The sequence below is a fragment of the Larus michahellis genome, chromosome 20 (assembly GCF_964199755.1).
Source record: "Larus michahellis chromosome 20, bLarMic1.1, whole genome shotgun sequence".
NCBI classification, from domain to species: Eukaryota; Metazoa; Chordata; class Aves; order Charadriiformes; family Laridae; genus Larus; species Larus michahellis.
The window spans coordinates 8,227,131-8,254,004 of NC_133915.1; the positions used below are offsets into that span (position 1 = coordinate 8,227,131).

General features: G+C 61.3%; 2 protein-coding genes across 12 annotated transcripts in view; both read right to left on the bottom strand.

Annotated features, from left to right (window-relative positions):
* Nucleotides 1-4,734: 4,734 nt before the first annotated feature.
* NKX6-3 (NK6 homeobox 3) lies at nucleotides 4,735-7,362 on the bottom strand. The gene is made up of 3 exons (XM_074563684.1): nucleotides 6,747-7,362; nucleotides 5,570-5,739; nucleotides 4,735-5,493 (listed from the first exon to the last, which is right to left on the bottom strand). Exons 1-3 carry the CDS (start codon nucleotides 7,126-7,128, stop codon nucleotides 5,263-5,265), a joined length of 783 nt encoding a protein of 260 aa, XP_074419785.1. The 5' UTR covers nucleotides 7,129-7,362; the 3' UTR covers nucleotides 4,735-5,262.
* A 679-nt stretch (nucleotides 7,363-8,041) lies between these two features.
* The window catches only part of ANK1 (ankyrin 1), a 61,802-nt gene continuing 42,969 nt past the window's right edge, over nucleotides 8,042-26,874 (bottom strand). For 4 of the 11 annotated variants that reach the window (XM_074563825.1, XM_074563830.1, XM_074563828.1 and 1 more), the window contains 28 exons: nucleotides 25,999-26,196; nucleotides 25,672-25,770; nucleotides 25,175-25,273; nucleotides 24,748-24,846; nucleotides 24,551-24,643; nucleotides 24,294-24,366; nucleotides 23,893-23,916; nucleotides 22,895-22,997; nucleotides 22,459-22,606; nucleotides 22,137-22,234; nucleotides 21,830-22,054; nucleotides 21,256-21,410; nucleotides 20,905-21,116; nucleotides 20,583-20,787; nucleotides 20,299-20,395; nucleotides 19,685-19,913; nucleotides 19,392-19,517; nucleotides 19,186-19,305; nucleotides 18,883-18,967; nucleotides 18,548-18,622; nucleotides 17,814-17,945; nucleotides 17,474-17,620; nucleotides 15,252-15,804; nucleotides 14,343-14,601; nucleotides 12,941-13,024; nucleotides 12,483-12,650; nucleotides 12,067-12,188; nucleotides 8,042-10,301 (listed from right to left, as the gene is read on the bottom strand). In XM_074563825.1, coding sequence (XP_074419926.1) covers nucleotides 12,090-12,188; nucleotides 12,483-12,650; nucleotides 12,941-13,024; nucleotides 14,343-14,601; nucleotides 15,252-15,804; nucleotides 17,474-17,620; nucleotides 17,814-17,945; nucleotides 18,548-18,622; nucleotides 18,883-18,967; nucleotides 19,186-19,305; nucleotides 19,392-19,517; nucleotides 19,685-19,913; nucleotides 20,299-20,395; nucleotides 20,583-20,787; nucleotides 20,905-21,116; nucleotides 21,256-21,410; nucleotides 21,830-22,054; nucleotides 22,137-22,234; nucleotides 22,459-22,606; nucleotides 22,895-22,997; nucleotides 23,893-23,916; nucleotides 24,294-24,366; nucleotides 24,551-24,643; nucleotides 24,748-24,846; nucleotides 25,175-25,273; nucleotides 25,672-25,770; nucleotides 25,999-26,196 — 4,005 coding nt within the window. In that variant the 3' untranslated portion in view covers nucleotides 8,042-10,301; nucleotides 12,067-12,089. Of the gene's footprint in view, nucleotides 10,302-12,066; nucleotides 12,189-12,482; nucleotides 12,651-12,940; nucleotides 13,025-13,199; nucleotides 13,619-14,342; nucleotides 14,602-15,251; nucleotides 15,805-17,473; nucleotides 17,621-17,813; nucleotides 17,946-18,547; nucleotides 18,623-18,882; nucleotides 18,968-19,185; nucleotides 19,306-19,391; nucleotides 19,518-19,684; nucleotides 19,914-20,298; nucleotides 20,396-20,582; nucleotides 20,788-20,904; nucleotides 21,117-21,255; nucleotides 21,411-21,829; nucleotides 22,055-22,136; nucleotides 22,235-22,458; nucleotides 22,607-22,894; nucleotides 22,998-23,892; nucleotides 23,917-24,293; nucleotides 24,367-24,550; nucleotides 24,644-24,747; nucleotides 24,847-25,174; nucleotides 25,274-25,671; nucleotides 25,771-25,998; nucleotides 26,197-26,874 lie in introns of those variants that run through there. The other 7 variants (XM_074563829.1, XM_074563831.1, XR_012584302.1 and 4 more) reach the window with 6 other exon arrangements.

Below are 26,874 nucleotides of genomic sequence, written 5' to 3' on the forward strand. Positions count from 1 at the left end.
AGCTGCGCTGAAATTAGCTGCCTTGACAGCCAAGGGAGTCTTGATGAGCCTGTGCCTCTCACGTCTGCAGCATAAACCTCTTGGGAGCGGTATGTGGTCTCTCAGACCATCTCCAGCTTTACTTCCAGGAGAAACCTTTCCTTTTCCTTTCACCACCCTCCTGTCACAGCCTGACCCAGGCCATTGCTTCTCCAGCACCTGAGTAACAGCCTCTGCTGGGGTTCCTGAAGTGGTGAGGATCATCCTCCTTGGAAGCCTCCCTCTGTCCCCTGGAACTGCAGGTGACGGGCAGTTGCCACTGGTGTGGCACATGGGGCTCTTGAGGAATTGTATGTGCTGTGGTGGGAGCCCAGGGTGGGTAGGAGAGTCCTGAGACTCCGTGGCTGGGCAGGACATCCCCTTTCAAATGTCTCCTGAGGGCAACGGTGGGACCTGATCTTGTTATGGACCAACATGCACATACATCATCTCGGCTCGTTGCAAGGAAACGGAAATCTTGTGCTGGAGGTGGTACTGCGTTCCCCTTCATCTCTGCAAGTGTGTTATTCAGTAAAACAATCTGCATTTGAGCATTCATCCCCTGTATTTTCCAATTTTCCTTATGTTCCTACAAACGTTAGCACTTTCATTGGATCCTCTGCCTGCTCTTATAAGCAAATGCTGTTTCACTGCTGCCTGCAGAAGCCTCTGCGTTTGCTTGAGCGCTGGAGAAGCCAATACTTAAATGCCTCCTTCGTTCCCCAAGGCACAAAGGTGTTTGTTGCGGGAGGGCATCTGCTACCCCCACGTCAGGACAGCTACTCGGTGTTAAGCGTCCTTAAATTGAATTTCCCTGCACTAGCTACCAGCATGGATTCAAGGTAGTTTAATTCCTGCTTGTTTTTATTTGGGTTAAACACCATCATATCAAGAAATAAAGCAACAGGGAGAGAGTCCAGAAACTTCAGTTACCAAGTTAGCACACTGCCCTGACCTTTCCCAAGAGACATAATGCGCCCACTCACGTAAATTAGTCGGTTCCATGCAGCCTCCTTGCTTCAAACCCCCTCTTTTGGGTCCGTCGGGTCTTTACCTGCTCACAGACTGTGCGAAGCAGCATGAGCACAACTTGTCTTCACGGTGTGCTATTTTCCACCTACCCCAGGACCACCAGTTTATGCACAAATAAACTAAACTTCCCAGGACAATACCTCAGAGGGGACGGTCTTCCTCACTCACAGGGATGTGAAGCTACGCTTAATAGTGTATGATCTGTTAACATACAGTTATGGGATATATTTTTCAATATAATATAATATAATATAATATAATATAATATAATATAATATAATATAATATAATATAATTAATATAATTAATATAATTAATATAATATAATATAATATGTAATATAATATAACATAATATAATATAATACAACATAATATAATATAATATCAATTCCTATACTGAATTGATTTACCTTTGTTTCTTGTAGTGCTTGAAATGTGCTCCTTTACGCGTCCAGCCACGCAGACACATGACCTGCACAACCGGCGCTGTCGGTGGTCTGTTACCCCCGGCCCCACCAGGCTGCGCTCGTTTGGTGATGGAGACACCCTTACTGGCTGCAGGCTTTTCACTGTTACCCCAATTTTGTATTCCTCGTCTCTGCCCAACTTCAGCTATGATGAGGGATCTAGGGGGATTAAAAAAAAGAACAAGACGCAAAGCCTGGTACTTTTTCCTTTCCACCTAAGATAACAAAACAAAAGCAGCTGAAGCAGGAGATAGTAACAGCACCTACAGGGTTGAAGTGCGTTGCTTACGCTTACTGACAGAAGACAACTGCTCGTTACTAACAGGTATCAGGTACCCCGGCACGGATCCCTCCTTCATGAGGAGTTTGTTGTGGCATTAAGGGTCTATTCACCAGCATTTTGGGTTACGTGTTTTACCCAACTGCTTAGGCACAGCTCTTAACACCAGTTCACCAGTCTTCCATATGTGTCTGTTAACCGATGGGGCCGTTGTTTTGCTACTTCAAAAAAAAAAAAAAAGGAAAGTGCAACCGTTATTTCGTCAGCAGTTGCTACATTTATGCAGAGGTTTTGACCATCACCTTTAAGTTGTATAAGGGATGCTGGGTATAGCGTATGCCTCATGGGAGTTGACCTGCAGCATGGTTAAGCTTCAGTTACCGAGCAGGTGTGTGTTACCGTGCAGTACTGGCCTTTACCATTTAATCATAACATTTTTACAAGCTGTATTTGCTCCAGTACCTGCTTGAGCCACACACTTGCACAAAAAGCTACTGCTGAGCACCTGGGCAGCCCCCGCTGGGCTGACGGCCTGAGCCAGCCCCCGTTTGGCCTGAGTGAGTGCTGCTGCTCTGGCCCCAGTGCTCGCAAAGCTCTTCTCGTGCCCGGGGGGCCATTTGGGCTAAGACCCCCCCCTCACCGTGCCGTGGTCTGGCCGGTGCTGGACCAGAGCGCTGCCTTCATGCTCTCCCTGGGCAGGCTCGGCGTGCTCCAGTGCTGGCGGCAGCACCCCCTGCACCCGCAAGTTTTCTGCCTACCGTTTGCCCCCCCCTCCAGCCGGCCCTTGCCATGGATGCCATGGTGATGCGTAGGAGGCCGCCTCCCCCCGCCCCAGCTCTGCGGGACCCCCATCCCAGGATGCTCCGCAGCCGGCAGGGAGCTGGCTGGACAGGTTAGGAGGCACACATCCATCTTTCCTCGGCTCCCCCTCCCATGCCCCCCAGTCAATATGTCTCTCTCCGATGGGAAAGTTAATAAATTTAGCTCTAGATTAAAAGTATCGATCATTTCATTTGTAAGCGATAAATAACCGGGGGGAGCGCTGGGCGGCCCACGGGGTAGGGGCTGCTGGCGCTGGCTGCCGCAGCCGTGCAGCCCGCTGGGGCCGGGGGCCCTCATATGCATTCTGCCCGGATGCTGGCATTGATTTGCTATTAGTCTCCACGCACCACCCAGTAGCACATCATTCCCGGAGCCGCTATTAATGGCCTTTTGATAAATAATCACTTGTAAGTCAATAAATTTTTATTAAACAGTGTGGCGCTTTGATTTATGAAAATCCGACGGGGTTTGTCTGGGAGAAAAGGGATGCAGAATTGAAGCGGAGCCGCTATCCATCTGCCTGCCAGGCCACCCTGCCCGCGCTCGCACCCACACGCCCCCGGAGCAGCCGGCCCCGCGCTCGGCGCAGCCCTGACCGAATGCCCCTGGGCTGCCCAGCCCCTGCCGCGGGGCACAAGGCAGGTTTGGGAAGGGCAGAGCTGTCGCTCGCCATGTGCCAGGCGAGGGTCGAGCCCCCAGGCTGGCTCAGTGGCCGGTGCCATCTGCGTGGGCAGCAGGAGCCACAGTGGGCAGAGGAGGGTCCCGGCCACAGCTCAGGGCACCCGTCCGGCCGCGGGGGTGCTTGGGGCAGCCGGGCTGCGGCTGCGATTTGTCACTCTGCCCGGCTGCTGCAGGCCCTTTGCCACCTGCTTTATTTGTCTCCCAGCCCTGACGTGGCATCAGACAGGTGTTAAACTACTTAATCACTTTAAAATTGTTTTAATTTTCTGTTTTGTATTGATCTCCACAGCACCAATTAATCAGCTCACTGGACCAGGCAGTTAGTACATTAAAAATTGTCAGCCACGCTGGGCAGCTTAGAAAATGTCAAAAAAATATCCCGACAGCAGCCCCGCACTTCTCCTGCCGTGCGGAGCTGGCTCCTGCCGAGTGCTGGCTCTGCCCACGGACGGTGACGTGGCTGTCCCAGCGCTGTGGCGGGCACAGGGGACGCGGGGGACGCAGCCTCCGCCCCAGCCCTGCGCTGGGACCTGGCGAAGGGTCCCTCAGCTCCAGCACCTGCGGCAGTCGTCCCACCAAGGGAGCGGAGGGGCTGCGTGGCTGGTGGGGGGAGTGTTGAGCACCCCACGCTCGTTAGGGGGCTGGACAGGGACCTGTGGGGGGAGATCAGTCTTCCCTAAGCCCTGGGAAAGTGCTGCCGAGCGATCAGGGCTCCTTGCAAAGTCCCCCCAGCCCAGCACGTGGTGGAAAGTGACAGATTGGAGGGGACTTGAGGCCAAAGGCCCCAGGCGGACAGGTGGCACGGTGACGATCTGCAGCCCCGCACCCCGGCTCCCCATCACAAGGCTGGTGCTCCGGGTTGCTGCAAAGCCCCAGTGCTTTGGGGGCTTTGGCCACCTCCAGGGGTGGACTTGGCCACCGGCCTGTCCCTGGATGCTGTCCCTGCGGCCACACGGGAGGGCAGCTTGGGTTGCACCCCCCAGCAGCTCCTCCATGCCCGTGCCACGCTGCTAATCAGTATATGATGGGCCGGCAGCACCTTATCTCCTATCGATTTCCTCCCAGGACATGGCTGGTCTGTTTGCTCACACCTGGCTGGCGCTTAGTTGGCTCTCGGCTGAACAACTGCCGTGCTCACCTGGCCCCCAACACTGTGCCAGTGCCACCAGGAGCCCCTTTGGTGTCCTGAGCGGCTGGGGACAGACAGCCCCTTGTGGCACCCACCCTTGGCGTGCCAGGCCTGAGCTGGGGGGAGCCGTTGCAGGGGACGTGCAGACCCACGTGCACACACACGTGTACGCAGCCCCCGCTGCACCGGGGTGCAGCACGGCGGGGGGGAGGCCCACCAGGTTGGCAGCAAACACACAGGGGCTATTGATGCCACATCAATCCTGCAACCCCGACAGGTGAATGGGCTCTCACTCACACCGTTAAGATAAATGATATTTATTTGCTGCTAATAGGTTCCAACAAGAGGCCCCAACGAGTGACTTTTGAACCAGCACCTCTTGCTGCCGGTGCACGCCCAAAATGGGGAAAACCCTGGGAAACGTCCCCAGGGCTGCCCCGCTCCTGTGGGCTCTTCCTGCCCCACGCACAGCACCACAGCCGCGGCCCCTTCCCCTGCCTGCACGCAGACCCTGCCCCATGCGCGCCATCCCAGCCCCTTCTCCGGCCCGGCCTCATGAGGGCACCCTGGACCACACGCCCGCGAAGCAAGCGCTGGGACATGGCTGGGACCTTTATTTCATCAGTGCCGACAGCTCGGCCGCGCCTGACACTGCCCACACGTGCTGCTCCCAGCCCTGCGAGCCACGATCCCTGGGCAGGAGCCACCAGGAGGGGGGGCGGCAGCCGCCCCATCCCCACAGCCGGGCGTCTGTGGGGGGTCACCCCCCCAGCAGGAAGCAGGTGGCCAGGCTGGGTGCCCCATGGCCCAGAGGGGCGGGCTGTGCCACGCTCAGCCGCTGTGCGTGCCCAAGCCCAGCACCGAGAAGGCCGCACGGTGCTTCCTCAACAGCAGCCGGATCTTCTCGTCATCTGAGTCGGGGTCCAGGGGCTTGTTGTACTCGTCGTCCTCGGTCTCAGAGGCTGCCCGCTCTCCGCCAGAGCCCCCCGCCCGCTGTGAGGACGAGGAGGGCTCCAGGGCACTCTTCTTCCTCCATTTGGTCCGTCGGTTCTGGAACCAGACCTGCCGCCCCACGGGACCGGCTCGGTTAGCAGCCACCACGCCACACGCCCCGTGCCACGCAAGGACCCACACTCACCTTCACCTGGGACTCAGTCATACCGAGGGAATAGGCCAGCCGTGCTCTCTCCGGACCTGCCAGGTACTTGGTCTGCTCAAAAGTCTTCTCCAGCGCGAAGATCTGGTGCCCCGTGAAGGTTGGGCGCGTGTGCTTCTTCTTGTGGATGCTGTCGGCCAGGTGAGCCGGGGCTGCGGGAGAGGAGGGAGGCGGGTGAGCCCCCGGGCTCGCCGCAGTGCATGGCTCTGGGCAGCTCCCCCACTCCCGAACACGGCACCAGCCCTCAGCACCCACAGAGTCCCTCCACGCTGGCTCCCCTCCAGATTAAAACTGTAGTCTGGCTTCAAGGCTTCAGCCTCATCCCAGGAGGGCTGAGCTGCCCCCTGTGCCGGCCCCGCAGAGACAGAGCTGTGCACCTCCTGCTCGGGGACAGCGCTAATTTCTTGTGCTGAGAGAGGGAAGCGTTGCCAGCAGCAGTGCACGACCCCAGACCCATGCAGCACTGGCAACACCGTGCCCCCATGCCCCACACCTTGCAGGATGCATGACGGGAAGGCAGGCAGTGCTGGAGGGCTCAGCCACGCCGGGAGCAGGCAGTGGCGCTGCCTGACCCGTCTGCTCTGAGAGCATCACCTGAAGAGGGGGAAAGGGGACTGCGGCTGCAGGCTCTGAGCAGCTGTGCCCGGAGCCTCCCAGGACTCCCCACAGGATGGTGGGTGCACCCACCCTGCCCACCCTCTGCCACGGCAGCAACATGCTCTGCCATCCCCCTGCAAGCTCTCCACCAGGCAGGCAGCACTGCCAGCCCAGGGCCAGCCATCCTGCCTGTCTCTGCCCGAGCTGGGCCAGGCACCGACCCCAGTGCGGCTGCCGGAGGGACGGGGGATCTCCGCGCGGCAGGCTCTGCCCGTCCTTGCAGCTGTGGCGTGTCTGGGCGCTAAGCAGAGTTAATCTCTGCCATTGGAGCTGCCCCTGCTCTTGAGTCAAAACCTCTGCGGCAGGTTGAGGTCCAGGAGCCCTGACCCCAGGTCCATTCCCACCCTCCTGGGGCCACCTGCAGGGCGACCAGCTGAGCAGATGTGTCCTGGGCAGCTGACCCATGTCCCTGCCCTGGTGCCGGTGGGTCGGGGCTCTGTGGGGTGCCCGCCGTCTGTGGCGCCCACCAACCGCCCTCCCACCCCGGCCCCGCTGTACTTACGGCCACCGCACTGCCGGCCGCCCCGCCAGTCTGGGGCTGCCTCTGCCCAGCAGCTCCGGCCCCGTGGCAGGTACTCGCCGCTGGCCTTGGGGAGGGCCCCCACCTGGGGCCCGTAATAGACGCCCGGGGAACTCAGTCCATTAAATCCGCCTGCGTGGGGGTAGCCGGGGAGAAGGCTGCTGTTCGGCGTTGCCGCGGGCCGGCTGAGGATGTCGGAGATGCCATGGGGGGTGCCGGCGGCCAGCTGGGCACCAAGCCCGGGGGGGCCCAGCTTGTAGAAGGAGCTCTGCACCGAGTACTGGCAGACGGGTGCCTTGGCCTCGGGGAAGGGGCCCAGTGAGGGGCCATTGAGCAGGAAGGTTCCCGGCAGGTTGGCGTCCATGGCTCTGGTGTCAAGGCAGCCCTCAGAGCCCGGGTCCCCCGGGGTGTGATGGCTGGCCCATCCCCACTGGCCCGGGGGCTACTGGGCCCCGGCACCCACCCTGGCTGGCGAGCACCCGGGTGGCCCTAGGGCCCTGTCAGAGGGCCAGTCCTGGGCGGGCAGGTGGCCACGAGCAGGGCCAGGCCCCGTCCGACCCCACCGAGGTGGCTCCAGCTCCGGACCCAACTTGGGCTTGGGACGAGCCAACATTTCTCTGATAAAGCCCAGGGCTATTAGAATACGGCGCCCCCATTGGCCCGGCGGCGGCAGGTGGCGGCTCCCATTGGCCGGTTCCGCGCCGCCTCGGCCGCCATTGGCTGCGCCGCGGGGCCAGCGCGGGATTGGCCCAGCCCAGACAAATTGCGCTTTGAAAGGCGGTGGCGGGGGGACGCGGCGCGCGCTGGACAGCGCCGGGCGGGGCGGGGCGGGGCGGGGCGGGGCGGGGCGGGGCGGGGCGGGGCGGGGCCGGGCCGGGCCGGGCCGGGCCGGGCCGGGCCGGGCCGGGACGGAACGGAACGGAACGGAACGGGGCGCGGGCGACGGGGACCTGCGCAGCGCGGCCGGGCCGGGCCGGGCCGGGCTGGGATGGGATGCGGTGGGACGCGGGGCCGGGATGAGCCGGGCCGAGGCACGGCAGCGCCGGTGCGGCTGGGAGACACACCCCCCCCGCGGACGCCCCCCGGGGCTCCGGTGGCTGCTTCCCCACCCGCCCGGGGAGAGCCCGGTGGGATCAGCGGGGGTGCGCGCCCTCCTACAGCTGGCAGTCCCCCCCCGCCCTCCTGGCAACGGGGCACGGGCAGAGGGGACCCCACTGGCCCCCCGCCCCGAGCCTCAGCCTTCCCCACGCGCTCAGAAGAGCAGAGCCGAGACAGGGTCTGTGTTGGTTTCTTTATTAATTCATAGTCTGATAGCTGGTGTACAGGGAAATGATCTATACATCAGGGGCTAAGACAGGGAGATCCAAAAGGCTTCTTTCCATAACAATTAAAAAAAGGAAATAAAAGTAATTTTTAAAATTTCTAAAAAGCTTCTAGTGTGCAGACTGCAGCATTCTCTAGGCTCAATGTCGGGTGCAGCCTCCCCCTACCAGCCCTACGAGCAATCCGAGCGCAAAGCAATGTCACTGCAGGTGCCCGGCACGGTTGCAGCACAGCACATTCCCTAAGGCGTATACAAGGCCAAAGCACAGGACCCACATACAACTCTACGGTGATGCTACGGAGTCAGCTGTCGCAGTGGGTCTAGGGAGGTTATTGTACACAGCGAGGGTGATGGATGGAGAGTCTGTGCCTATATGGCTCAACTTTGGGGTGGGAAGGGGTCGCTTTGCTCTCCAAGGCTAAGCTGGGTCAGTTGCTTCGCTGCAGCCAGGCTTTTTCCCGACTGCAGGGGAGCCAGGGGCTTTCCCGGCAGACGCGCACCCTCTGCGAGACAGGGCTGCCCTGCCAGGGCCACCAGCCTGAAGCTGGAGGTGGGCTCGTTCTGCACATGGCCACAGAGGGCAAACTCGGGCCCTGCGAAACAAGTCCATGGCCACCTCCATGGGAAAGAGCAGGGGGTCCCCACACCACTGTGCTACAAAGACCAGGCCCCCACCTTGTTTAGGTAAAGGACGGAGTTGGGGACATGGGACCTCCTGCCACTGCCTGCATCTGGCCCTCCTGGGGTCAAGTATTGCAGCAGATTCAACCCACTGCACACCTCGGCGTTTCCTGGGCAGCTCTGCCCACCACTGGCCTTCTGCTCGGGCAGCAGCTGGCCCCAGGGCTGCCCTGGCTCCCAGGGTGACTGCTTGGGCCAGGCTGCTGCAGCGGGGCCTTCACCTGCCCACAGCACAGCCACCGGGGGAGCAGCCCCCCACATCTCTGAGGTTGGTCCTGGGAGGGTCAGCATCCACGGGCCAAGGGGCTACGCTCATTTGTGCCCTCGGAGGGAGGCAGGGGACCCTGCAAAGCCCTTACGTGGGGTGCGTAGTGCAGGGCTGCTGGCTCATCTCCTGAGCAGATATTGTGCTGAGTAGACCTAGGCACAACCGCCTGCATGGCACAAGCATCCCCTGCTCTGTCTCACTACCCACCGTCCCTGGGCCCCAAGCACCTCAGCACAGGCCAACAGCTTCACCCCAGCGGGATCTAACCCAAACTGGGGCTTGCACCATGGACAGGCTGGTGGGACTGCACCTGTGGGCCCCCCTCTTCAGGCCAGGAAGGGACCAGGCTCAGCCAGAGGGGCACAGGGCACCGTCTGCTGCCCTTTTACTCCTATAGCCTCCCAGCTCCATTCACCGGAGCTGCTCACCTACTCCAAAGGTTTTGCCCATCCTGCAGCCTGAAGAGGTATTTGGGAGCAGAGCTGTTAGTGCTTTGTACATACTGCTAGAGTGTCCCTAGGGGTTTGCATAGTATTTATTGGTTCATATACACAAGGCTGATTGCTGTACAGTTTACACTTTCAACACAAGCAACGAGCTCAGTGCTCAGCCCAGAGCCCTGCCCGGGCAGGAGACGTTGCACGTGCTGGGGAGAGGAAGGGCCGCCCTGCACCAGCCCCTCTGCCCAGGGCAGTTGTGCTCCCTGAAACTCCCATCTCACACACCCCTGGCAACCGCTGCCCTCCCCACAACCCAACACTCACTGAGAGGGATGAGAGGCGAGTCCAGCAGAGGCAGCACGGGCAATGGGGCATCGAGCCCCTCTCCTTCCACAGTGAGCAGTGCTGTGCTGCCCCACCTTTCCTCTTGCAGCTGGAGCACGGGTGGGGGGATGCATTTAAACACGCAAATGCACGAGGGTGGAGTCTCCTTCCTTCTCGTTTTCCGCCAGTCCAGCTCTTGCCTCCCAGAGTTGCCGAGAGGATGCCCCTGGCGCGTGCTGCTGTCGCTGGGCTCCTGGCAGCAGCGGGGCAGGGACGGAGGCCCCTCCGTCGGTTTTAAGTACTGTAGCTCATGCGTCTTGCAGTCAGTCAGTCATGCGGATAGGACGGTAAGTATGTCTCATACAGAAATCATGCCATTAGCCTATAGAAACATGTACAGCCAGCCCTGCTCCCCTCCACTCTCTGCTTTCCTCTCCTCTCTTCTCAGGTATGTGTCAGAACGTGTGTGGAGTTCAGTGGTTTGGTGTTGAGGTGAGATCCTGGAGACATGCAGAGAGACAGAGATGGGGTTACCAGACATTCATAGTGGCCAGGAGAAAGGGTATGTGCAGTCCCAGCCCCTTCTACACCCGGTGCTTGACCCACATGCACCCATCCTGCCCAGATACCACAAGACAAGTTTTGGGGGGTGTCAGAGAGACACTGACAGAGCACCAATAACTGCCGTGCCTGGAACCAGCAGCAATGGCATAGATGGCATTGGTGGTGCTGTCCCAGCTGCAGAGAGCAGCAAAAAGCAGGAGCTGAGCTGCACCAAAGGCAATGTGGCACTGGGAAGGAGCTGGGAGGGCTGCTGCAGGCTCTGGGATAGAGGCGGCCAGCCTTGAGCCTCCAGCCTCAACTAGGGTGACCGACTGCACCTCACTCTCACAGCAGCGGGTAGGACCCCACACATTCCTAATGCACACCCTGGGGCACTTCAGCACACCATGGCAAACAGCGAGAGCAAAGCAGCAGGAGCACTGCCCCAGAAAGAGGGAGACCCAGGGACTGTCTGGGGAGTGGGGCAGGCAGTGCGTGCGAGGACACCGTCTGTGTGAATGTGTGTCCACAAGCACGAGCCTCTTGACTGTCATGCACCCACAGAACCGACTAACACAGTGGAGAGAGGAGGGAGACAGGGGACAGACACAGCCACGCACGTACAGCTTGTCAGCTCCTCCCTGGCCCAGCAGCGCCTGGCAGCTGGCAACACGCGTGCAGCACCTTCCCCCGAGTGCTGCGCTGCCAGCCCAGCAGCGAGCGTGCAGAGAGCAGTGATGCAGCTGGGTCCAAGTGCGCTGTGCCAAGCACCCTGCCTTGAGCCTGGTCTAGTCCCACCCAACAGGGAAGGCAGGGGAGCAGGACATGCACAACACCCAAGGGATGATACAGTGCTCACACCGGGCCTCAATGGGAGAAATGTCCCGGTTCAAGACAGGTTCCCTGCCCTCAACCCCTACAAGCATCATGTTCCTGCACCCCACCACTCCGGCATCCCTGCTGCCCTGATGTCCCCCAGCAGCACCCTGCCATGGCCTGCACCCCCTTTCCTGGCCGCAGGAGCTGCAGCAGACCTCACTGCCGCCCTCTCGTGCCACGATGCATGGCTGGCAGCGGCTCCACTTGCGTCTCCCAGCAGGAATGCTGCAGAGCGGAGGCAGCCGGCCGTGGCCCTGCAGAACTGTGACACCTCTCAGCTGGCTCCTGGCTGCACCCCGGGGGAAGGGGGGACAGGGGCACCAGGCTCCAAGGGCTGGTCTCATCTGCCACAAGGCTGCACAGTTACTGCTCGTGGATGAAGGGGACAGCTCTGCTCAGACCCCACACAAATGCCGTCCACTCCCTGTAGCGGTTTTGGACAAAGCTCCTCCCTCTGCTGTAGCCCAGCGTACCCAGGAATAACAACCCCGTGGCCTTGTCACTGGGGACCATTGCCCTGAGGCCCCCAGGGTGCTGTGACTGCAGCAGCAGCCCCCTCAGCGCACAGGCTGACCCAGCGCCAGCAGCTAGCCGAGCATCGCTGCAGAGCAGGGCACCCCATGCCCATTGTGCCCGGGCCCTGGGACAGGGAATGGGTTAGCAGCATGGTCATGCCGCTGCCCACCCTCAGCGTTTTGCTGCAGCACAGCAACCCCTCTCTGCAGGCCAAGAGCTGGCAACAGCCCTGCCACACTTTCCCCAGGAGGATGTGCACAACCAACAGCTCGCTGCAGGCAGCAGCACGGGGAGCTGGGATAGAAGGGAGAGCAAAGGTGGGGTTACCTCAAAAGAGGCCATTTGAGGGGTCACTGCTTCCCCCTTTTCAGGCTGGCTCGTTTCACTATCTGAGCCCCCATTCTGCCCCCGCAGACCTCCGGTTTCGGGACACGCACTCGCACCTCCTCCTGAGGAAGCCGCAGGGGCAGGAAGCAGGACATCACCCAGGCGAACGGACAGACATACAGAAGAGGACAGGAGAGGGAAAAGCAGAGTCAGTTGGCAGAACACACCGAGCAAGAAGACTGGTGCAGTGGGCAAGAGCTGCCCCAGAAGCCTTTGAGGGGAAACAGGAGAGGAAACGAGAGCAGGGCAGAAGAAGGGATAGAGGGTGGCGGAGCCCCAGAGCCTGTGAGTCCTGCAAAGGTGGTGCTGGCCCTGGGCAGGGTGCCTACAAGGCAGGGCTATAAGCCACACCTTACCTTGGCCCCCAGACCGTCCCGGTGCAGGATGGAGTATTTCATGAAGTGATCGTCCTCAGCCTCCAGGTCTTGGGGCTCCTGCAGAGAGCCCTCCAGAATCAGCTCCTCCTGCTCCTGCCTGTCATCCGTGTCACCAGGGCCCAGCTGACGCACCACCTTCCGGATGACCTGCAGAGAAGCCGCACAGATGGGCATCACAGCTAGCCCCGGGCATCACAGCTTGCCCCAGGCACTGTGCCTCCCTCCTTGCCCAGTCTGGCCCTGGACCACACGTGGTGTGCAGCCTCTGTCCCATGCGCAGGGTCTGGCCGAAGTGCCGTGACCGTAACCGAAGACGGCGGGACACGGGTGCCCTGCATGGGCCCCTGGGCTGCGGGGAGGAGCCCGGCAGCCGGGCAGAAGGGAGAGGAAAAAGGCTGCAGCATGCCCTTGCCCACACCATGCCCTTGATCACTCACCTTCTTGGTGATGATATTGCCTTGATCATCTGTGAACTGCTCCTCAGTGACCTGCTCTCCAGGGAGATGAAGGACTTCGTTTCCCTGCAGTGACAGGAGGGACAGCAGGGCATTTCAGGGGGGTGAGGGGAGCCCCTCTGCAGGCAGAACAGTACGCCTGTCACGCACTCCACAGCCTCTGTCTCCCGCCCTGCCCCATCCCTTTACTGCTCTCCTCTGCATCTGCCCCAGGCTGGTTTCTCAGCTCCCTGCTCATTACCTTCACAAGGACACGCCGGCGGACGACCCTGGTGGAGAGAGCCTCCTCGTCGTCCGCCAGCCCCTGGCTCTCCCCGAGCTCCTTGTCCAGCTCACGGTGGGCGTGTTTGAGCAGGAAGCGGACAGAGCCCCTGACGATGTGCATGACGTTCTGGCAGCTGACCAGGAAGAAGGCCAGCAGCACCAGGGCGATCAGCATCTGGGCCAGGAAAGCCCACATCCCGCCTCAGCGCGCACAGCTGCACGTCTGCCCTGCGGGTCTCAGCCTGCTGCTCAGAGCCCAGCCATGCTCTCCGTCTGGGACGGGCAAAGCCCCTGGGGCAGGAGCAGCCCTGCGGGTCTGCAGGCTGCCGGCACGGTGCCCCGGCTCTGCGGGAGGACACTGTAACCCTAGCCGCCGCAGCTCAGCTGGCTGTGGGCGGCGAGAAGGGAGCGGGCAGGTGGAGCGTCCTTTGGGCTCACAGCCTCTGTCAAAGTCATGGGGCCAGGGCCGAGACAGCACCACCTGTCCCCAGCCAGGCAGTAAATGGGACAGCCCTGTCCCCCTTCTCCGACAGCTCACCAACAAACTGTCCTCTTGGCTGTGGTGGGGAGGGCAGCGTGCAGTCCTCTGTCACAGGACAAATGAAGCCCCGGGCAGGAGCCAGGGGTTTGGGGTGTCATTGGAACTGCATGCGACTCAGGAAACACGCACTGCAGAGCTGCGCGACCACCTCCAAGCATGGCCGCGCTGCCGGCATGGCTGTGCATGCCCTGTCCAGGGAAAGGTGCTTACCCTCACCTTGGACCTGCCAGCTCCATGTGGCCATGGCTGGGTGCCCACCACCCAGCCTGGCCCCCAGACCAGCTCTATTTGTGGCTCCAGCAGGCTGTTGGGCCAGTGGCCAGGGCAGATACTCAATAAGGAAGCAGTCAGAGAGGCTGTCTGGGTTATAAATGGAGAGCAAGAGCTCAGGTATCAAGCGCAGCAGGCTATTCTGGGCTGAGAGGCACTCCCAGGGGCAGAGGGCAGGAAGTGTGCCAGGAGACTTGTGCCTCAGCTAGCACCTGGTCTGCCCGGCTGGCCCTGCGGTAGGCTCAGGAACGGGCTGTCCATAGGGTCCCTACCTCCTGTGGGGCCGGGTCCCCCTGCTCTTATCCTCACCTGGCCAAAGAAGCGGCTGTCTGCCTCCTCCTGCCAGCCGCCTGTGGGGTGCTGGGGCTGCCAGTCGCTGTCCTCTGCGGAGCTGACCCGCATCAGCTCCACAGCTGGTGCCAGGACCTGCTCTTGCTCCTGGCCCTGTGCCCCAGAGGCCGTGGTGTGCATCGGGAGCAGCCTTCGGGTGACCCCCTCCTGCCAGGAGCCCGCTGTCAGGTCCTGTAGGCAGGAGATAAAGGAGCCTTCTGCATTCCAGTCCCTCAGCCTGGGCACCGGAGAGGGACAGGGACAGGGAGAGAGAGACAGAGAGAGAGAGGCAGTCAGCTTTGCCGTGGAGTGCTGCACCCTGAGCAGCAGCCTACCTCCGGCAGGCACACCGGCGCAGCCTGCACCCTGCCAGGCGCTGGGCTCCCCAGCTCACGGCGCTGCCGGGCACCCGGCACAAGCAGCACAAAATGCAGATGCACAAAGGGCACAGGCCTCCTCCCCTGCCACGCTCTCTGCCCATCCCACAGCCTCGCAGCCTGGCTGCAAAGGTCTAAGGCAATGCTACGGAGCATCGCCAGGCTCTGCAAGGGACCTCATGGGACTGGTGCCACTGGGAACACAGGAGGATGCAGCCCAGGCTGAGACGGCTCTGGTCGGCACAACCTACATGCAGGGCCTGGCCGGCTGCCGGGGGTCCCTCCCAGGTGCCCTGCACAGAGCCTCCCACAGCATCTCCAGAGAGGTGCAAGGCACTCAGCCCAAAGCCACTGCTCTGTCTGCCGGGGATGCCCAGGCTCCAGAGCTGGAGACCAGCAGAGAAGCAAGCAAAGCTGGGAGATTATTGCAGCTGGCCCAGCACAGGGCAATAGCTGGCGAAGCAGTTCTGCTCCCCTCCCACGGCCATCTTGGCACCCCAGGCCGCAGTACCTGTCTGTGCTCTTCTCCACGATGTGGCTAACGGGAGGTGATGCCGTGATCCTGGCTTGCACCTTCTGCTGAACTGAAACAAAAGAGACTTCACTCTCCAGGTCCTGCTCCCCGGTCCCTGGCTGGTGATCACTGGCTGGCGTCTTCCCCTCTGGCCTCGGCCCCTCCTCCTGCTCTAGAAGGTCAATCAGGCCATTCATGGCATCTGAGTCCACTGTGTCATCCTCAACCAGGTCCATAGAGCCCATGTGGTCCGGGCCATGTGCATCTGCCAGAAGCTGCCCCGGGAACCGGCCTTCACTTGTGGCATCTGAGTCCTCGGCCTTGCTGCACTCCAGAGAGGAGTCCTCAGCAGTCACCAGTGAGGGGGTGAGCCCCGAGGACCACACCTGCATGTCGGACATCTCCATCAGGGCGTCCTGCTCGGTGGCAGCCATGGGGATAGCATCCATGATGGCCACCTCATTCCAGTACTGGTCGGCACGCAGCGGGGATGGCAGCGTGTAATGCAGGGAGGCGGGGGACAGCAGCTCATCCTGCAGCGAAGCGTAACCTATATGGGCAGACAGAGGCGACATCTCCAGCAGCCGTCTCACACGCACACAAGCACAGGGAGGCAAGAAGGGAAACAGCCTCCAGGAGGGTGCCTGCCCCAAGGACAGCAATAGTCATGCCACAGACCCCAGTGGCTGGGCTAAGCAGGGCTGCGCTCACAGCAGCTGCTGCCTTTGCACGGTCCCTGCAAGTGCGGCCATGCCTGCCTTTGAGTCCTGGGGTTTGTTTGGGCTGGCCCTGGGACTGCCCGCTCCCTGCGGGGAGGACTGGCCCGGCGTGCATATGATGCCCCATCCACACTGCAGGACACAGTGCCTTCTTTGCTACCCTGTGCCATCAGCTCCCAGGTCCCTGCCCACAGCCCCCATCCAGCATCAGCTGGCTGACAGTCACCAAGGAGTTCAGGTGGCCAAGTCTGGCAGGCACTGACTCCCAAAGTCGACCCCTCTCCGCAGCACAGAGGAGCAGGCTGGAAGTAGCACCATGAGCAGGAAAGGATGGCCCTGGTCCATTTCATGCAATCCCAAGGCCCTGCAGGATGCAGCCAGGGCCCTAAAATCCCCTTGGTGTCTCCAGGGCTACAAGCATTTGTCATGTCCTCATCACCTGGGGCCACGTGCACAGCCCAGGGACACCAATATGGACTACAGCCAAGCCAAGCACTCCCACCCAGACAGGTGGCTTTGCTCAGCCTTTCTCAGCTCTGAGCCACTAGCCCCTTTTCTACCCTCGCAGATCAGCAGAGAACGCATTCTGCACCCCAGGCAGCCAGGGATTGCTAGCCACAGTCAAGGCTTGGGGACAGCTGGGACCCCCAGTAGAGGAAGGGCACCTCTCCCCTGTGTGGGTGCCCAAGCAGTGCAGGGCCAGCAAGGGACAGAGCGCAGGCAGTGCAGGAGGAGAAGGCCTGGGGGTGGCTGCCTGCAAGCATGACAGCCATGAGAGGGGCAGTCCCTGGTGACATGCAGTCGCTGGAGCAGGACATGGCTCCCGGAGAGCTCAGCTGAGGTGGAGACAGTGGAGACAGGCAGTGGAGGAAGATGAGAGAAGGAGAGGCCAGGATGAGCTCAGAGAAGAGAGGTGGCAAGAAGTGACCCACAGGAGTGCCCGCACCTGATGGCGCTAGGTGGCATGTTTGAGAGAGCAGAACAAGGGAGAGACAGAGAGGGAGAGAGCGATGAGCCAGAGCTGCCCAGGCGGTGCCACAATGCAGGACTGTGGCAGCACACAGCCCTGTCCCTGCCCAGTGTGCTCACTCCTCCGCAGCACACACTGCAGCTGGCCCCGGCTGCGTCCCCACACCCAGGCACGCTGCGGCTGGGACCCAGCCTGGCTGCACCACCACAGCCAGACAGGCAGGACTCTGTGAGCTCCCAGCCACCGCTCAGCTCACACAGCCAGAGGCACCTCTCACTGGCACATCAGGATAAGGAACGTGTGTCTACCCCACCTGGAGAGTTTCTGAGAAGGCAGTATAGCAGGGCCAAGCTTCCTGCAGCATAAGCCCCGGTGAAGAGGCCACATCTGTTGTCAACACCTTGTGCCCACTGAGTTCCCAGCAGGCCACTGGTGCACTGTGGTCAGGCAAGATATCGGCCCTGATCTGTCTGCATGGACTCTGCCCCCAGGGCCCACCTGCAGAGTCCCTGCCAGAAGCTGGGACTCACCATTCATCTGGGACGGCGAGAGGGAGTAGTCTCTGTCCGTGTAGCGCCAGCTGCCCTTCAGGCTGCGGCTCTGCCGGCCGGAGCCCTCCAGCGTGTTGATAATCTCGCTGCGGTCGATGTTCCTCAGCGCTGTGTACAGACTCTCGACTGCAGGGGGAAACCAGCGTCAGCAAACTGGTCACTGGGGGAACACAGCCATGCCCCAGACCCCCTCCAGGCAGGCAGGTGGGCACGAACCGGTGGTGTAAAGCCAGTCAGGGACACCTGAGCACACACATGCTGCTCTGCGCAGCCAGCCCTGCCACCTCCATGCCTCTAACAGGGCACCACAGATACTCACTCTTGACACTCTTGCCCTCACGGCTGACCCAGAGGTTGAGTAAGGCTATGCTCTGCTCCAGTAGGGAGTTGGGGTTCTCCACACGTATCCTGTTGATGTCATCCACCCCAAACTGCAGCTCACGTGCCAGCTCTGGGGGAGACACCACATCTGAGTATCGCACCCTCCGGTGCCCATCACCAACTCCTGAGCCAAAAAGGCTAGGCATGTTGTGAAGGGCTCAGCCGGACCCAGAACAGTCCCCCACGTCACATACAACTGAACACGGCAGAACATGCAGGAGCAGGAGCTGGGACAGGGTAGAGGTTGAAGCGCCTCTGCCCAGGCTGGCTGTGACCAGCGTAGCAGCGTCTCACACTAAGGAGAAGCGCGGGAGCTGCCGTTGGGTGCGTGGCTGCAACGACAGGGATGAGCCTCCACAAACAGCAGCGATATGTACAATTCGGAACAAAACCCCAGCCTGGCATCTGTGCGTGTGTGTGTGAATGCACGTACAGCTGCAAGAAGGTTCATTTCAGTGCCATGGCATGCTCGGTTTAACAGAAGGTCTGGCAGGCAAGGCCAGCCTGCAGAGGGGCTAGCGCAGAGGGCATGCATAGCTACTGCATCAGGGCCCAGCTCCCTGGGCAGTGTAAAACACATTCACTCCACCCTGCGGCCTGTTTCCAGACTTCCTAAGAGTCGGCTTTCCAAGGAGTGTTGTGCATCCTCAGAGCCGTCAGGTGTGGACTCACCGGCCCAGCTGAGGCCCAGCTGTTCTGCTATGTCTACCATCTTCTGGTCTGCCTTGTCTGTGCTGCTCAGAGAGCCTGGAGGAGACAAGAGGGTCACAGTTTCAGTTGCGTGGGGCCCTGCACTAGGGTTGGGAGGGGAAAGGAGTGCTGGCTGCAGGGGTCTTGCAGCCCCGTAGGCACGGCACTGCCCTGCAGGCAGGATCAAGGAACCCCCCAGGGAAAGGGAAGCTGCCACGAGCGCAAGTACGACAGGGTCAGCCCAGCCTTTCCACTGCGCTTGGGCACTCCAAGTGCAGGTGGTGAGAGTGCTTGGACAGTCCCAGCAGGCTGCGTACCGAAACTGGTCTCACTTAGGATGCTGTATCGCTCCCGCAGAGACAACGGCGTCAGTGTCCTCCTCCGCTCCTCACTGCCGCTTCCCTGTGAGAGTGGGGAAAAATCAAAGGGTCACCAGCTTGAAAAGAGGGCAGCTGCTCTGCCCTGGCACCACTGCTTCTCCCGCAGCCCCAGAGTGATATGGCACGGCCATGTGGAGCAGCCGAGGAAGAAAAGCTGCCAGCGAGTGATGCCTCCTGCACCTGGGGGAGGGATGGGCCCCCACTGCCCCCTCCCAGAGGTGCCAGAGACCCGGCACTGACCTTAGTGCAGGGTGGTATGCTGATGTTCAGGTGGCAGAGCACATGCTGGAGGTCCTCATACTTCATGGCCTTGCGCAAGAAAGACAGGGAGCCACTGGCTTCCCGGCTGCTGTCCCGAACCTGAGCACCGAGAGCCCGGTTAGGTGGCCTGGCACAGGGCAGGCACAGGGGCCCAGCTGCAGACCAGCCCTACACCCTGCCATTACCTTGATGGGGATGGCGAGACGATTCTCCCGGAAGGACTGGAAGAGGAAGGTGCGGGGCTGAGTGGCCTTCTTGACAGGCACCAGGTTCCCTGAGAGCTCGACATGCAATGGCATCCCCTCCACCACCTGGCAGGGAGCAGAAAACAGGATCAAACCCTCTGCAGAGCTGCTTCCCCTGCCCCAGGACAGGGCAAGTGACCCCGACTCTCCTCCCTGGGCCAGGGCCAGGCCGCTCCACTGGCATCAGTCTCCCCTCTCCCTACTGGCCCCCACACATGCTGCTAGGGACAAACCTCAATGTCCCTGCTGCGAGCCACCTCAGTGAAGTTTTCATGCTGCTCTAAAGTCTTGTCAATCTTGTCATCAGTCATGCAGTAGCAGCGCAGCCGGCCTTCCCGTGAATCATTCATCTTGGCAAACACCACGAATTTGGCCATGTAGGGCACAGCCGTCAGCTCCTTGTACAACATCGTGGCGAAGTGCACGGCCTCGGCTGTGCGCGGGCAGTCGGCCAGCCAGAACCTGCAGGAGGGATGCGTCGGGGCACTGCCGGGCAGGTTCCCCAGTGGCACCAGGAGAGCTGCCCCCCTCCCCGACAGCAAACTGCACTGCAGAGGGTGCCCCAGGACCTCTGGGTAGAAGAGGACCCCCATCCGTGATGGGGACCCACCCAAGCACAGAGAATGGCCCCTTTGCTCTGCACGCCCAGTTGGCATGAGCGTTCCCTGACGCATGCCAAGGCAGCATGGGGGGCTCAAGGCTGGAGGCAACTGCCCCGCACGTGGGAATGGGGCAGCGTCACAGTGAGCACAGGGGCGGGAGGCTCCTCCTGGCACAGGCTGGCCCCCAAGAGCCCCCAGGGAGCAGCAGATGTCCCCAAATGAGCACGTGCTCGCCCAGGCCTCACCTGGCGGACACGTTGGTGGTAAAGTTAGCACACTCGTTTTCATAGACCAACTTTGTGGTGCCTGTTATGTCTTCCCACTGGGCTTGGTCTGTCCCTCCTGCAGCAGAGAACAAGGGTGAGTATGCTGCCTTTCCATAAACCTGGGGTCTGCATCCCCCCAGCACTTGCTCTCTCCACCACCATAACCTGTCCTTAGCTCCCAGGAGCTGCAGCCCACCAAGGTGACCCAGCCTGCCCCCACCGGAGAGCACGCTTGCCTGCCTGGCAAGGGCTGGCAGCCTCACCGATCACACTGCAGAGCAGGCGCAGGCTGGTGGTGTCACCCTCGCCACTGTCTCGAGGATTGTCCTTCCAGGATGGTGGCAGTGGGATGCGGAGGCCGATGGGGCGGTGGAACTTCCTCCGGCGTGGCTCCACCGTGACAATGGGGCTGAAGGTTGCCTGGTTCCCCAGCAGCTTGGTCACCAACTCATCGGGCACGGGCTGCGCCTGCGGGCGGCACAAGCAGGGGCGTCAGGGCCAGTGGCCCCCTGGCTGGGGGGGCCCGTTGGCCCAGCCCAGACTGGGCCCGTTGCTGACCCCCGGGCTGGGCTTTCGAGGGCTCACCTGCAGGGCCAGCCTCACTCCCTTGGTGACGGCGGTGTCTGGGAAAGTGGCCTGTACCATGGGCACCAGTGTGCTTTTCAAACATCCTCCCTCCGGGCCAATCTGATCACAGTCCTGGCAAATCCGGGACATGACCACGAAGTAGAGAGGGAAGTCGGTGGTGATGATGCGGCAGACCCTCTTCTTCTCCAGCTCCTCCAGGCTCTCCAGCTCTGCAAGGGCAGCACAGCCACCAATGCTCACACACCAAGCCCGCTGCTGTCAAGCACCATGCCACGTTCAGCCCCATCCCACCCTCCAGACCTCTGGGGAGCCGCATGGCGCTGAGCCCCCCCTGCCTGTCATGCTCACCCTCATCCATGCCGTTGAGCAGCTGGTCCATGTAGCTCTCCTCATAGCGGTTGCGGTGCTCCTTCCAGACAGAGCCGTTCTCGTTGCGCAACACCACCAGCTCGCGGTCTCCGCGCCCATACGAGGCAAAGTGCGGGATTTCCACAATGACGGGGCTGCAGACAGCAGAGGAAGGGTGCTTTCACCCACATGCTGCCGCTGGGACACATAGGCAGCAAGGTGGCCCTGGGCAGAACACCTCCCCATGCTGTACAGCCGCCGGAGGAGGAAGGCAGGACTGCTCACTCCCCTCTCTCTGTGAAATGGGGCTCTGTGCGCGGCAGGACCATACTGGTCAGGGCTTTTCCTACTGCAGCACAGCCACTGCTCCATTACGCTGGAGAAACCCACCCCAGAAACATGCTGTACCTGGCCAGAGGTGGGATGTCTCCTGCACCAGACCCCCAGAAGCAGAGATGGACGTAAGTCTTGCCGCAGCTGGCAGAGACTCCAGAGGAGCACAGATCCATCCCTAGTCCTGAGGGATGGCCACGGTGCCAGCAGTCCCATCTGCTCTGTCCCCAGCTGTGCTCACCTGAGGAACTGGGCGCCAGCGGGCCCCAGGGCAATGATCCGGCTGGCCAGACCCTCCTCCTCAGCCAGCGATGGGGGTGCAGGCAGCTTTTGGGGCTTCACCAGGCGGCAGGTGATGCGGGTCGGCGCTGCGCAGGCACGGGGCGGGATGACCACGCGCAGTCCATGGTGCCGGCTGCCCCGCATGGAGCCGCCACGGGCATCCACCATGAAGCTGACCAGGAACCTGGAGCGGGCAGAGGCAGGTGGGCACCTTGCAACCAGCTTACAAGCAGAGCGTGCATGTGCTGCACGGGCTGGGCACTCACCCTGTGTGCACGGGGCTGGCCACCGGGCTGATGTTATCTGATGTCTCAGTGGCGGGGCTGCTGGGGATCAGGGAGTCCTCATCGAACTCCTTGGAGGGCTGTGTAAAGCATGGAAGACCCTACATGGGCACAGCGGCCTATTTGGAGGTGCTAAGCCTGCCTACTCCTCCACAGCCTCGCAACCCTCCCTGGGCAATCCCATACCACCAGGTTGATCCCCACCACCCACCCCACGTCTTGGTTCTGTGGTGACGGGCGTCTCCCCTTGGCAGGGAATGCCTGGCGCCTGGGGGGGCCATGGCAGGCTGTGTCTCACGCTCACCTCCTGTGGGGACACCGAGGGCGCATGCAGCAGGCTGACTTGCTCAGCTTCTGTCTCCACAGGTCCTACCTGCTCAGTCTCCTCTGCTCTGGTCACCACAGTCTCAGGTGGGACACAGGGGACCTGCAGGACCGCTGGAGACTCCATCCTGGCAAGAGAGGGCAGTGACAGCCACTGAAGTGCCAGGCCAGGGCCCCTCAGCCCCCAGCCATCCCCAAAGAGTCCCGGGACCACTGGACAAAGGCAAACTCAGCAGCGGACCCGTGTCCTGGTACAGGAACAACACCGACTATCTTTGCTTGCTACGCTAGCCAGTGGGGGCTCAATGATCCATTCCTTGGCCAGAGATGTCCCTGCCCTGCTGGGATCCCTGCCCAGCACTAGTCTGGTCCAGTCCCCTGTCCCCTCTCCCTCCCCATCATCCAGTGCCTCTTACGTTTGCTCCAGTGTCGTTGTGGTCATAAACTCTAGCATCTCCCTCTTGCCCTCCTGGTCCCTGGAATCAAGTGTCCTGGGCTTTGGTGCAATCAGCTCCTCCTCTGAAAGTGAGAGCTGGCTCAGCATGTGGAGGCAGAAGGACAAGGGCACACAGACGTCCAAGACCTTGCCCCCACCCCTCCTCAGGGCTGGAGCCAGGGCCCACCTCTGCTCCCACTGCTCCCTACACACACTCATCCCCTGGGTCTCAGCTGGCCACGGAGCAGCTTTGCCCTCTGCCAGACGGGGTCTGCTGGGAGGCGCAAGACCCATGCCGCGGGTCAGTGGGACAGGCGCTTCGGCTGATAGCCGACCCCTTTCCCACAGCACCAAGCACAGAGCAGAGCCTGCCAGGGATACCCTGCCGTTGGATGCCGGGACAGGAGAGTAGGGAACGCTGCGGACATGGGAAGGATGCCCTAACACTGCAGAGTGCATCCGCACCCCCCCTTGGAGGCACAAGCCCAGCCAGCACTGCCTGCTGGCCCAATTAACGCCCTCTAAGGAGTTCACCAGGGTTCGGCTCTTGCCAATGCCCTAAGGGAGGGAGTCCAGCACCTCCCAAAGCAGGGAGAGAGCCCCAGTGATGGGGAGGGGACCGTAGCAGCACGGAGATGCTAGAGCACTCGGGTTCATCCCTGGCCTGTCCAGGACGGCACAGGGCGGTTGTGGAGGGGCACCGGAGTCTGTCACAAAAACAGGCTCTTCTGCCTACTGGGGACAGGGCCTGGGGCCCACAGGGAGCCAGGGCTCCCCCGCAGTGGGGGGATGGCCCCGTTCATGCAGCCACACCACAACAAGCAGCACGGACACAGATGGGCAGGGCGCGATGGCAGGGCCTGCGCTGGGTAGCACCAGCCCAGAGCAAGGTTCAGCAGATGGATGTGGCGTGCGGATGGTTAGTGGCCATGGGGTGAAATGGGCCATTGAGCTGGGGCAGGGGGACACATTTCATACCCATTACTGTGACATGAGCAGTGCCTGCAAAGTAAGAAGAGGCAAAGGTGAGGTCTTGGTGGGAGGGAGCAGGAGCGGACCAGCTGCAGCCGGGCTGGGAGCTGGTACCACCCCGTGGAGCAGGGCACAGTGGGGGGCTCTGCATGCCAAGGGCTCTCTGCACACTGTCCCTGGGGGACCATAGAGAGGTTCAGGCACATCCCTCCTGCACAGCGCAGGGAAGCACCTGAGCCAAGAGGTGGCATGCCAGGAGTCTGGTGGGCTCCCCGCGTCCTCTCCGCAAGACCACCGCGGGGCCACAGATCCCCCCCACCCCGGCCAGCAGGAATGCCAGTGCCCATCCCCGGGGCTGCTGCCTGCCACACTGGCCCAGCCAGCAGATCTCTGTTTGGGGCCCTCACCTTCGTCCTCCGACACGTCCAGAATCTCGTCTACAGTCTCCGGGAAGCTCATGCGGTGCTTGTCACCGACTGACTGTGGGAGCAGAGCAGAGTAAGAGGAGGTGACTTCGCTGTGCAGCCCCCACAGCCCCCTCTTCACGCCCAGGCTCAGCTGCCTCTGCCTCAGGCTGCCCGGCTGCGCCCTCTGGACCTTTGCCCGGCTGCTCCCAGCCCCAGCCCTCCTCCACAGGGTCCCATCCCAGTCCCCAGGGGCTCACCGGGATGTCAGTTTCCTCTGTGACAATCTTGAGCACATCTGTGACGGAGATGTAGCCAAGCCGCTTTGCAATGGCCAGAGGAGTGGTGCCATTCTGTGCGGGGAGGAAGGACGGGGTCAGCAGCAGCCATGGGGAAGCCCAGGCAGGTGCCAGAGCTTGCCATGGGGCAAGGAGGTGCAGGCGAGCGCCGTACTCACTGTGCTGATCTCATTGGGAGAGGCACCGTGCTTCAGCAGCAGTGTCACGACGTCTGTGTGTCCCTGCTGCGCCGCTTGGTGCAGAGGGGTGTATCCCAGCTGCAAGGGAGGACAGAGGGTGCTGCCATCGGTTCTGGGAGTCTGCTGACCCAGAAATGCTCCAGACCTCACACTGTGCTTCATGCCTGGCGCACGAGGGGCAGCTCCCTCCTTTCCAGGGTAAGCAAAGGGTTCTGCAGAACCCAGCACTTGCTCGGGGCTGTAGCTAGACTACAGCAGCCTCCAGCCATGGAGACAGGAGGGCTTGGAGCTATGTGGAGCAGGGTGGGGAGAAGTGGAAGCAGGGAGGGAGGCTAAGCGTTCCCCAGCAACCTGCATGCTGTTGCCCAGGGCAGAAGGGTTCTTGGAGCACAGGACATCTCTGTACCTTAGTCTTGGCATTGACATCAGCCTGATGCTGCAGCAAAAACTTCACCAGCTTGATGTTCCCATAGTGGCTGGCCACATGCAGCGGGGTATAGCCCATCTGAAAGACAAGATCAGGTCTCAGTCCGCCCTCAGCGGTGCTTCCTGCCCTTCTGGGTTGGGTATGCTCATCTCATGGGCAAGCTTCTATAGATGAAGGATGGGACATGTGTATGGGTGCTGCCTGAGAGCCCAGGACCCGAGCAGAGGGCACACTGCCGATGACACCAGGTCGTGCCCAGGGGTATAGGGGTGACCTGTGGGAGCAGGCAAGAATCATCCCTCCAGGGAGGTAGGGGGAAGGGGGGGAAGGGACCCCAAGACACAGACAAGATGTGCCTGCAAGAGGGCAGACTCTTGCACAAAGAACAAGAAAAGCAATGCTCCTCCTGGAGTGGGCCCAGAGGTAGTTCCCCTACACATTTTTTCACCACAGCCGTGGTTAATGCACTACTTTACCCTGGTTGTTGCGTCCACCGTGACTCCGTGTTTCACCAGAACATCAGCAACCAGCACATGCCCCTCTTGGGCCACGAGATGGAGAGGAGTCAGGCCACTCTGCAAACAGAGGAGGTCTCAGTACAGTGGCAATGCCACCGCTGCAGCTCTACCAGCAGAGACTCTAAGTCAGGTCTCCAACCTGGCAAATTGACTGGCACTGTGCCGTTGGCCAGCACACTGCTGCCCAAATGCAGGGAGGCACTGGGGCCTGGACTACTACCCTGTCTGCTACTCCCTGCTGGGGTGTTCACTTCCAGCCTGGCAGGATGCACTGGGACCACTTACCTTGTTGCCTAGGTCGCCATTGGCTTGTTTGGAGAACAGCAGTGCCACCATGTCCGCATGCCCTTCCTGGGAAGCCAGGTGTAGTGGGGTGACTCCCTGCACAGACTCCGCGTTTGCAGAAGCCCCGTACTGCAGCAAGCTGCTGGCCACCTCCATCTGGTTTTGCTTGGCAGCGATGTGCAGGGGGGTGTACCCATTCTGCGGGGAGAGAGGCTCGTTGCAGTGCTCAGCCCCCGCTGAGCAGACCAGCAGGGACAGAAGGTGCCACCTTGCCTCCCCAGGCCAGGCCTGCCCTTCCTAGTTGCCTCCAGAGCTCAGGGATGCGGGCTCACACCCAAACCATCTCCCTGACAGCAACTAGCCCAGATGCTGAGGCCAAATCCCTCTTCCAGCCAAGACAGGGGTTTCAAAGACCACCTGCTTCAGGTTTGACTGGGATCAGCTGTCCTGGAGCTTTCCACACATGAATTGCTACAGCAGCATTCAGCCACCTGGAGCTGTGAGAGGCCAGGGCAGACAGACACCTCCCAGAACGTGTCTGGCTGAGGTGTGGGGAAAAACTAGCAATATGCAGGATTAGTATTCATGCAGAGACTGCAGGGCCTTGCGCACTGCCTTTGCCGCCACACTGCAGGAGTGAAGCAGCTGGCAGACAGGCTGTGCCCAGGGTGACGCGCAGGCTGTCGGTGACGCAGACCGACGGGGGACTGGCGCCGGTACCGGCTGCTCCCGACGCCTGCGCAGCGAGTCTGCGGGCAGCCTGCGCCGGGGGAGCAGGAACCGCCAGATGGGGAGGGCCAGCACCAGCAGCCACTTGTCTGTTCTGAGGATGCAGCTTCTGCAAACAACGTGGAAACCAAGGCTGCTGGTCTGCTC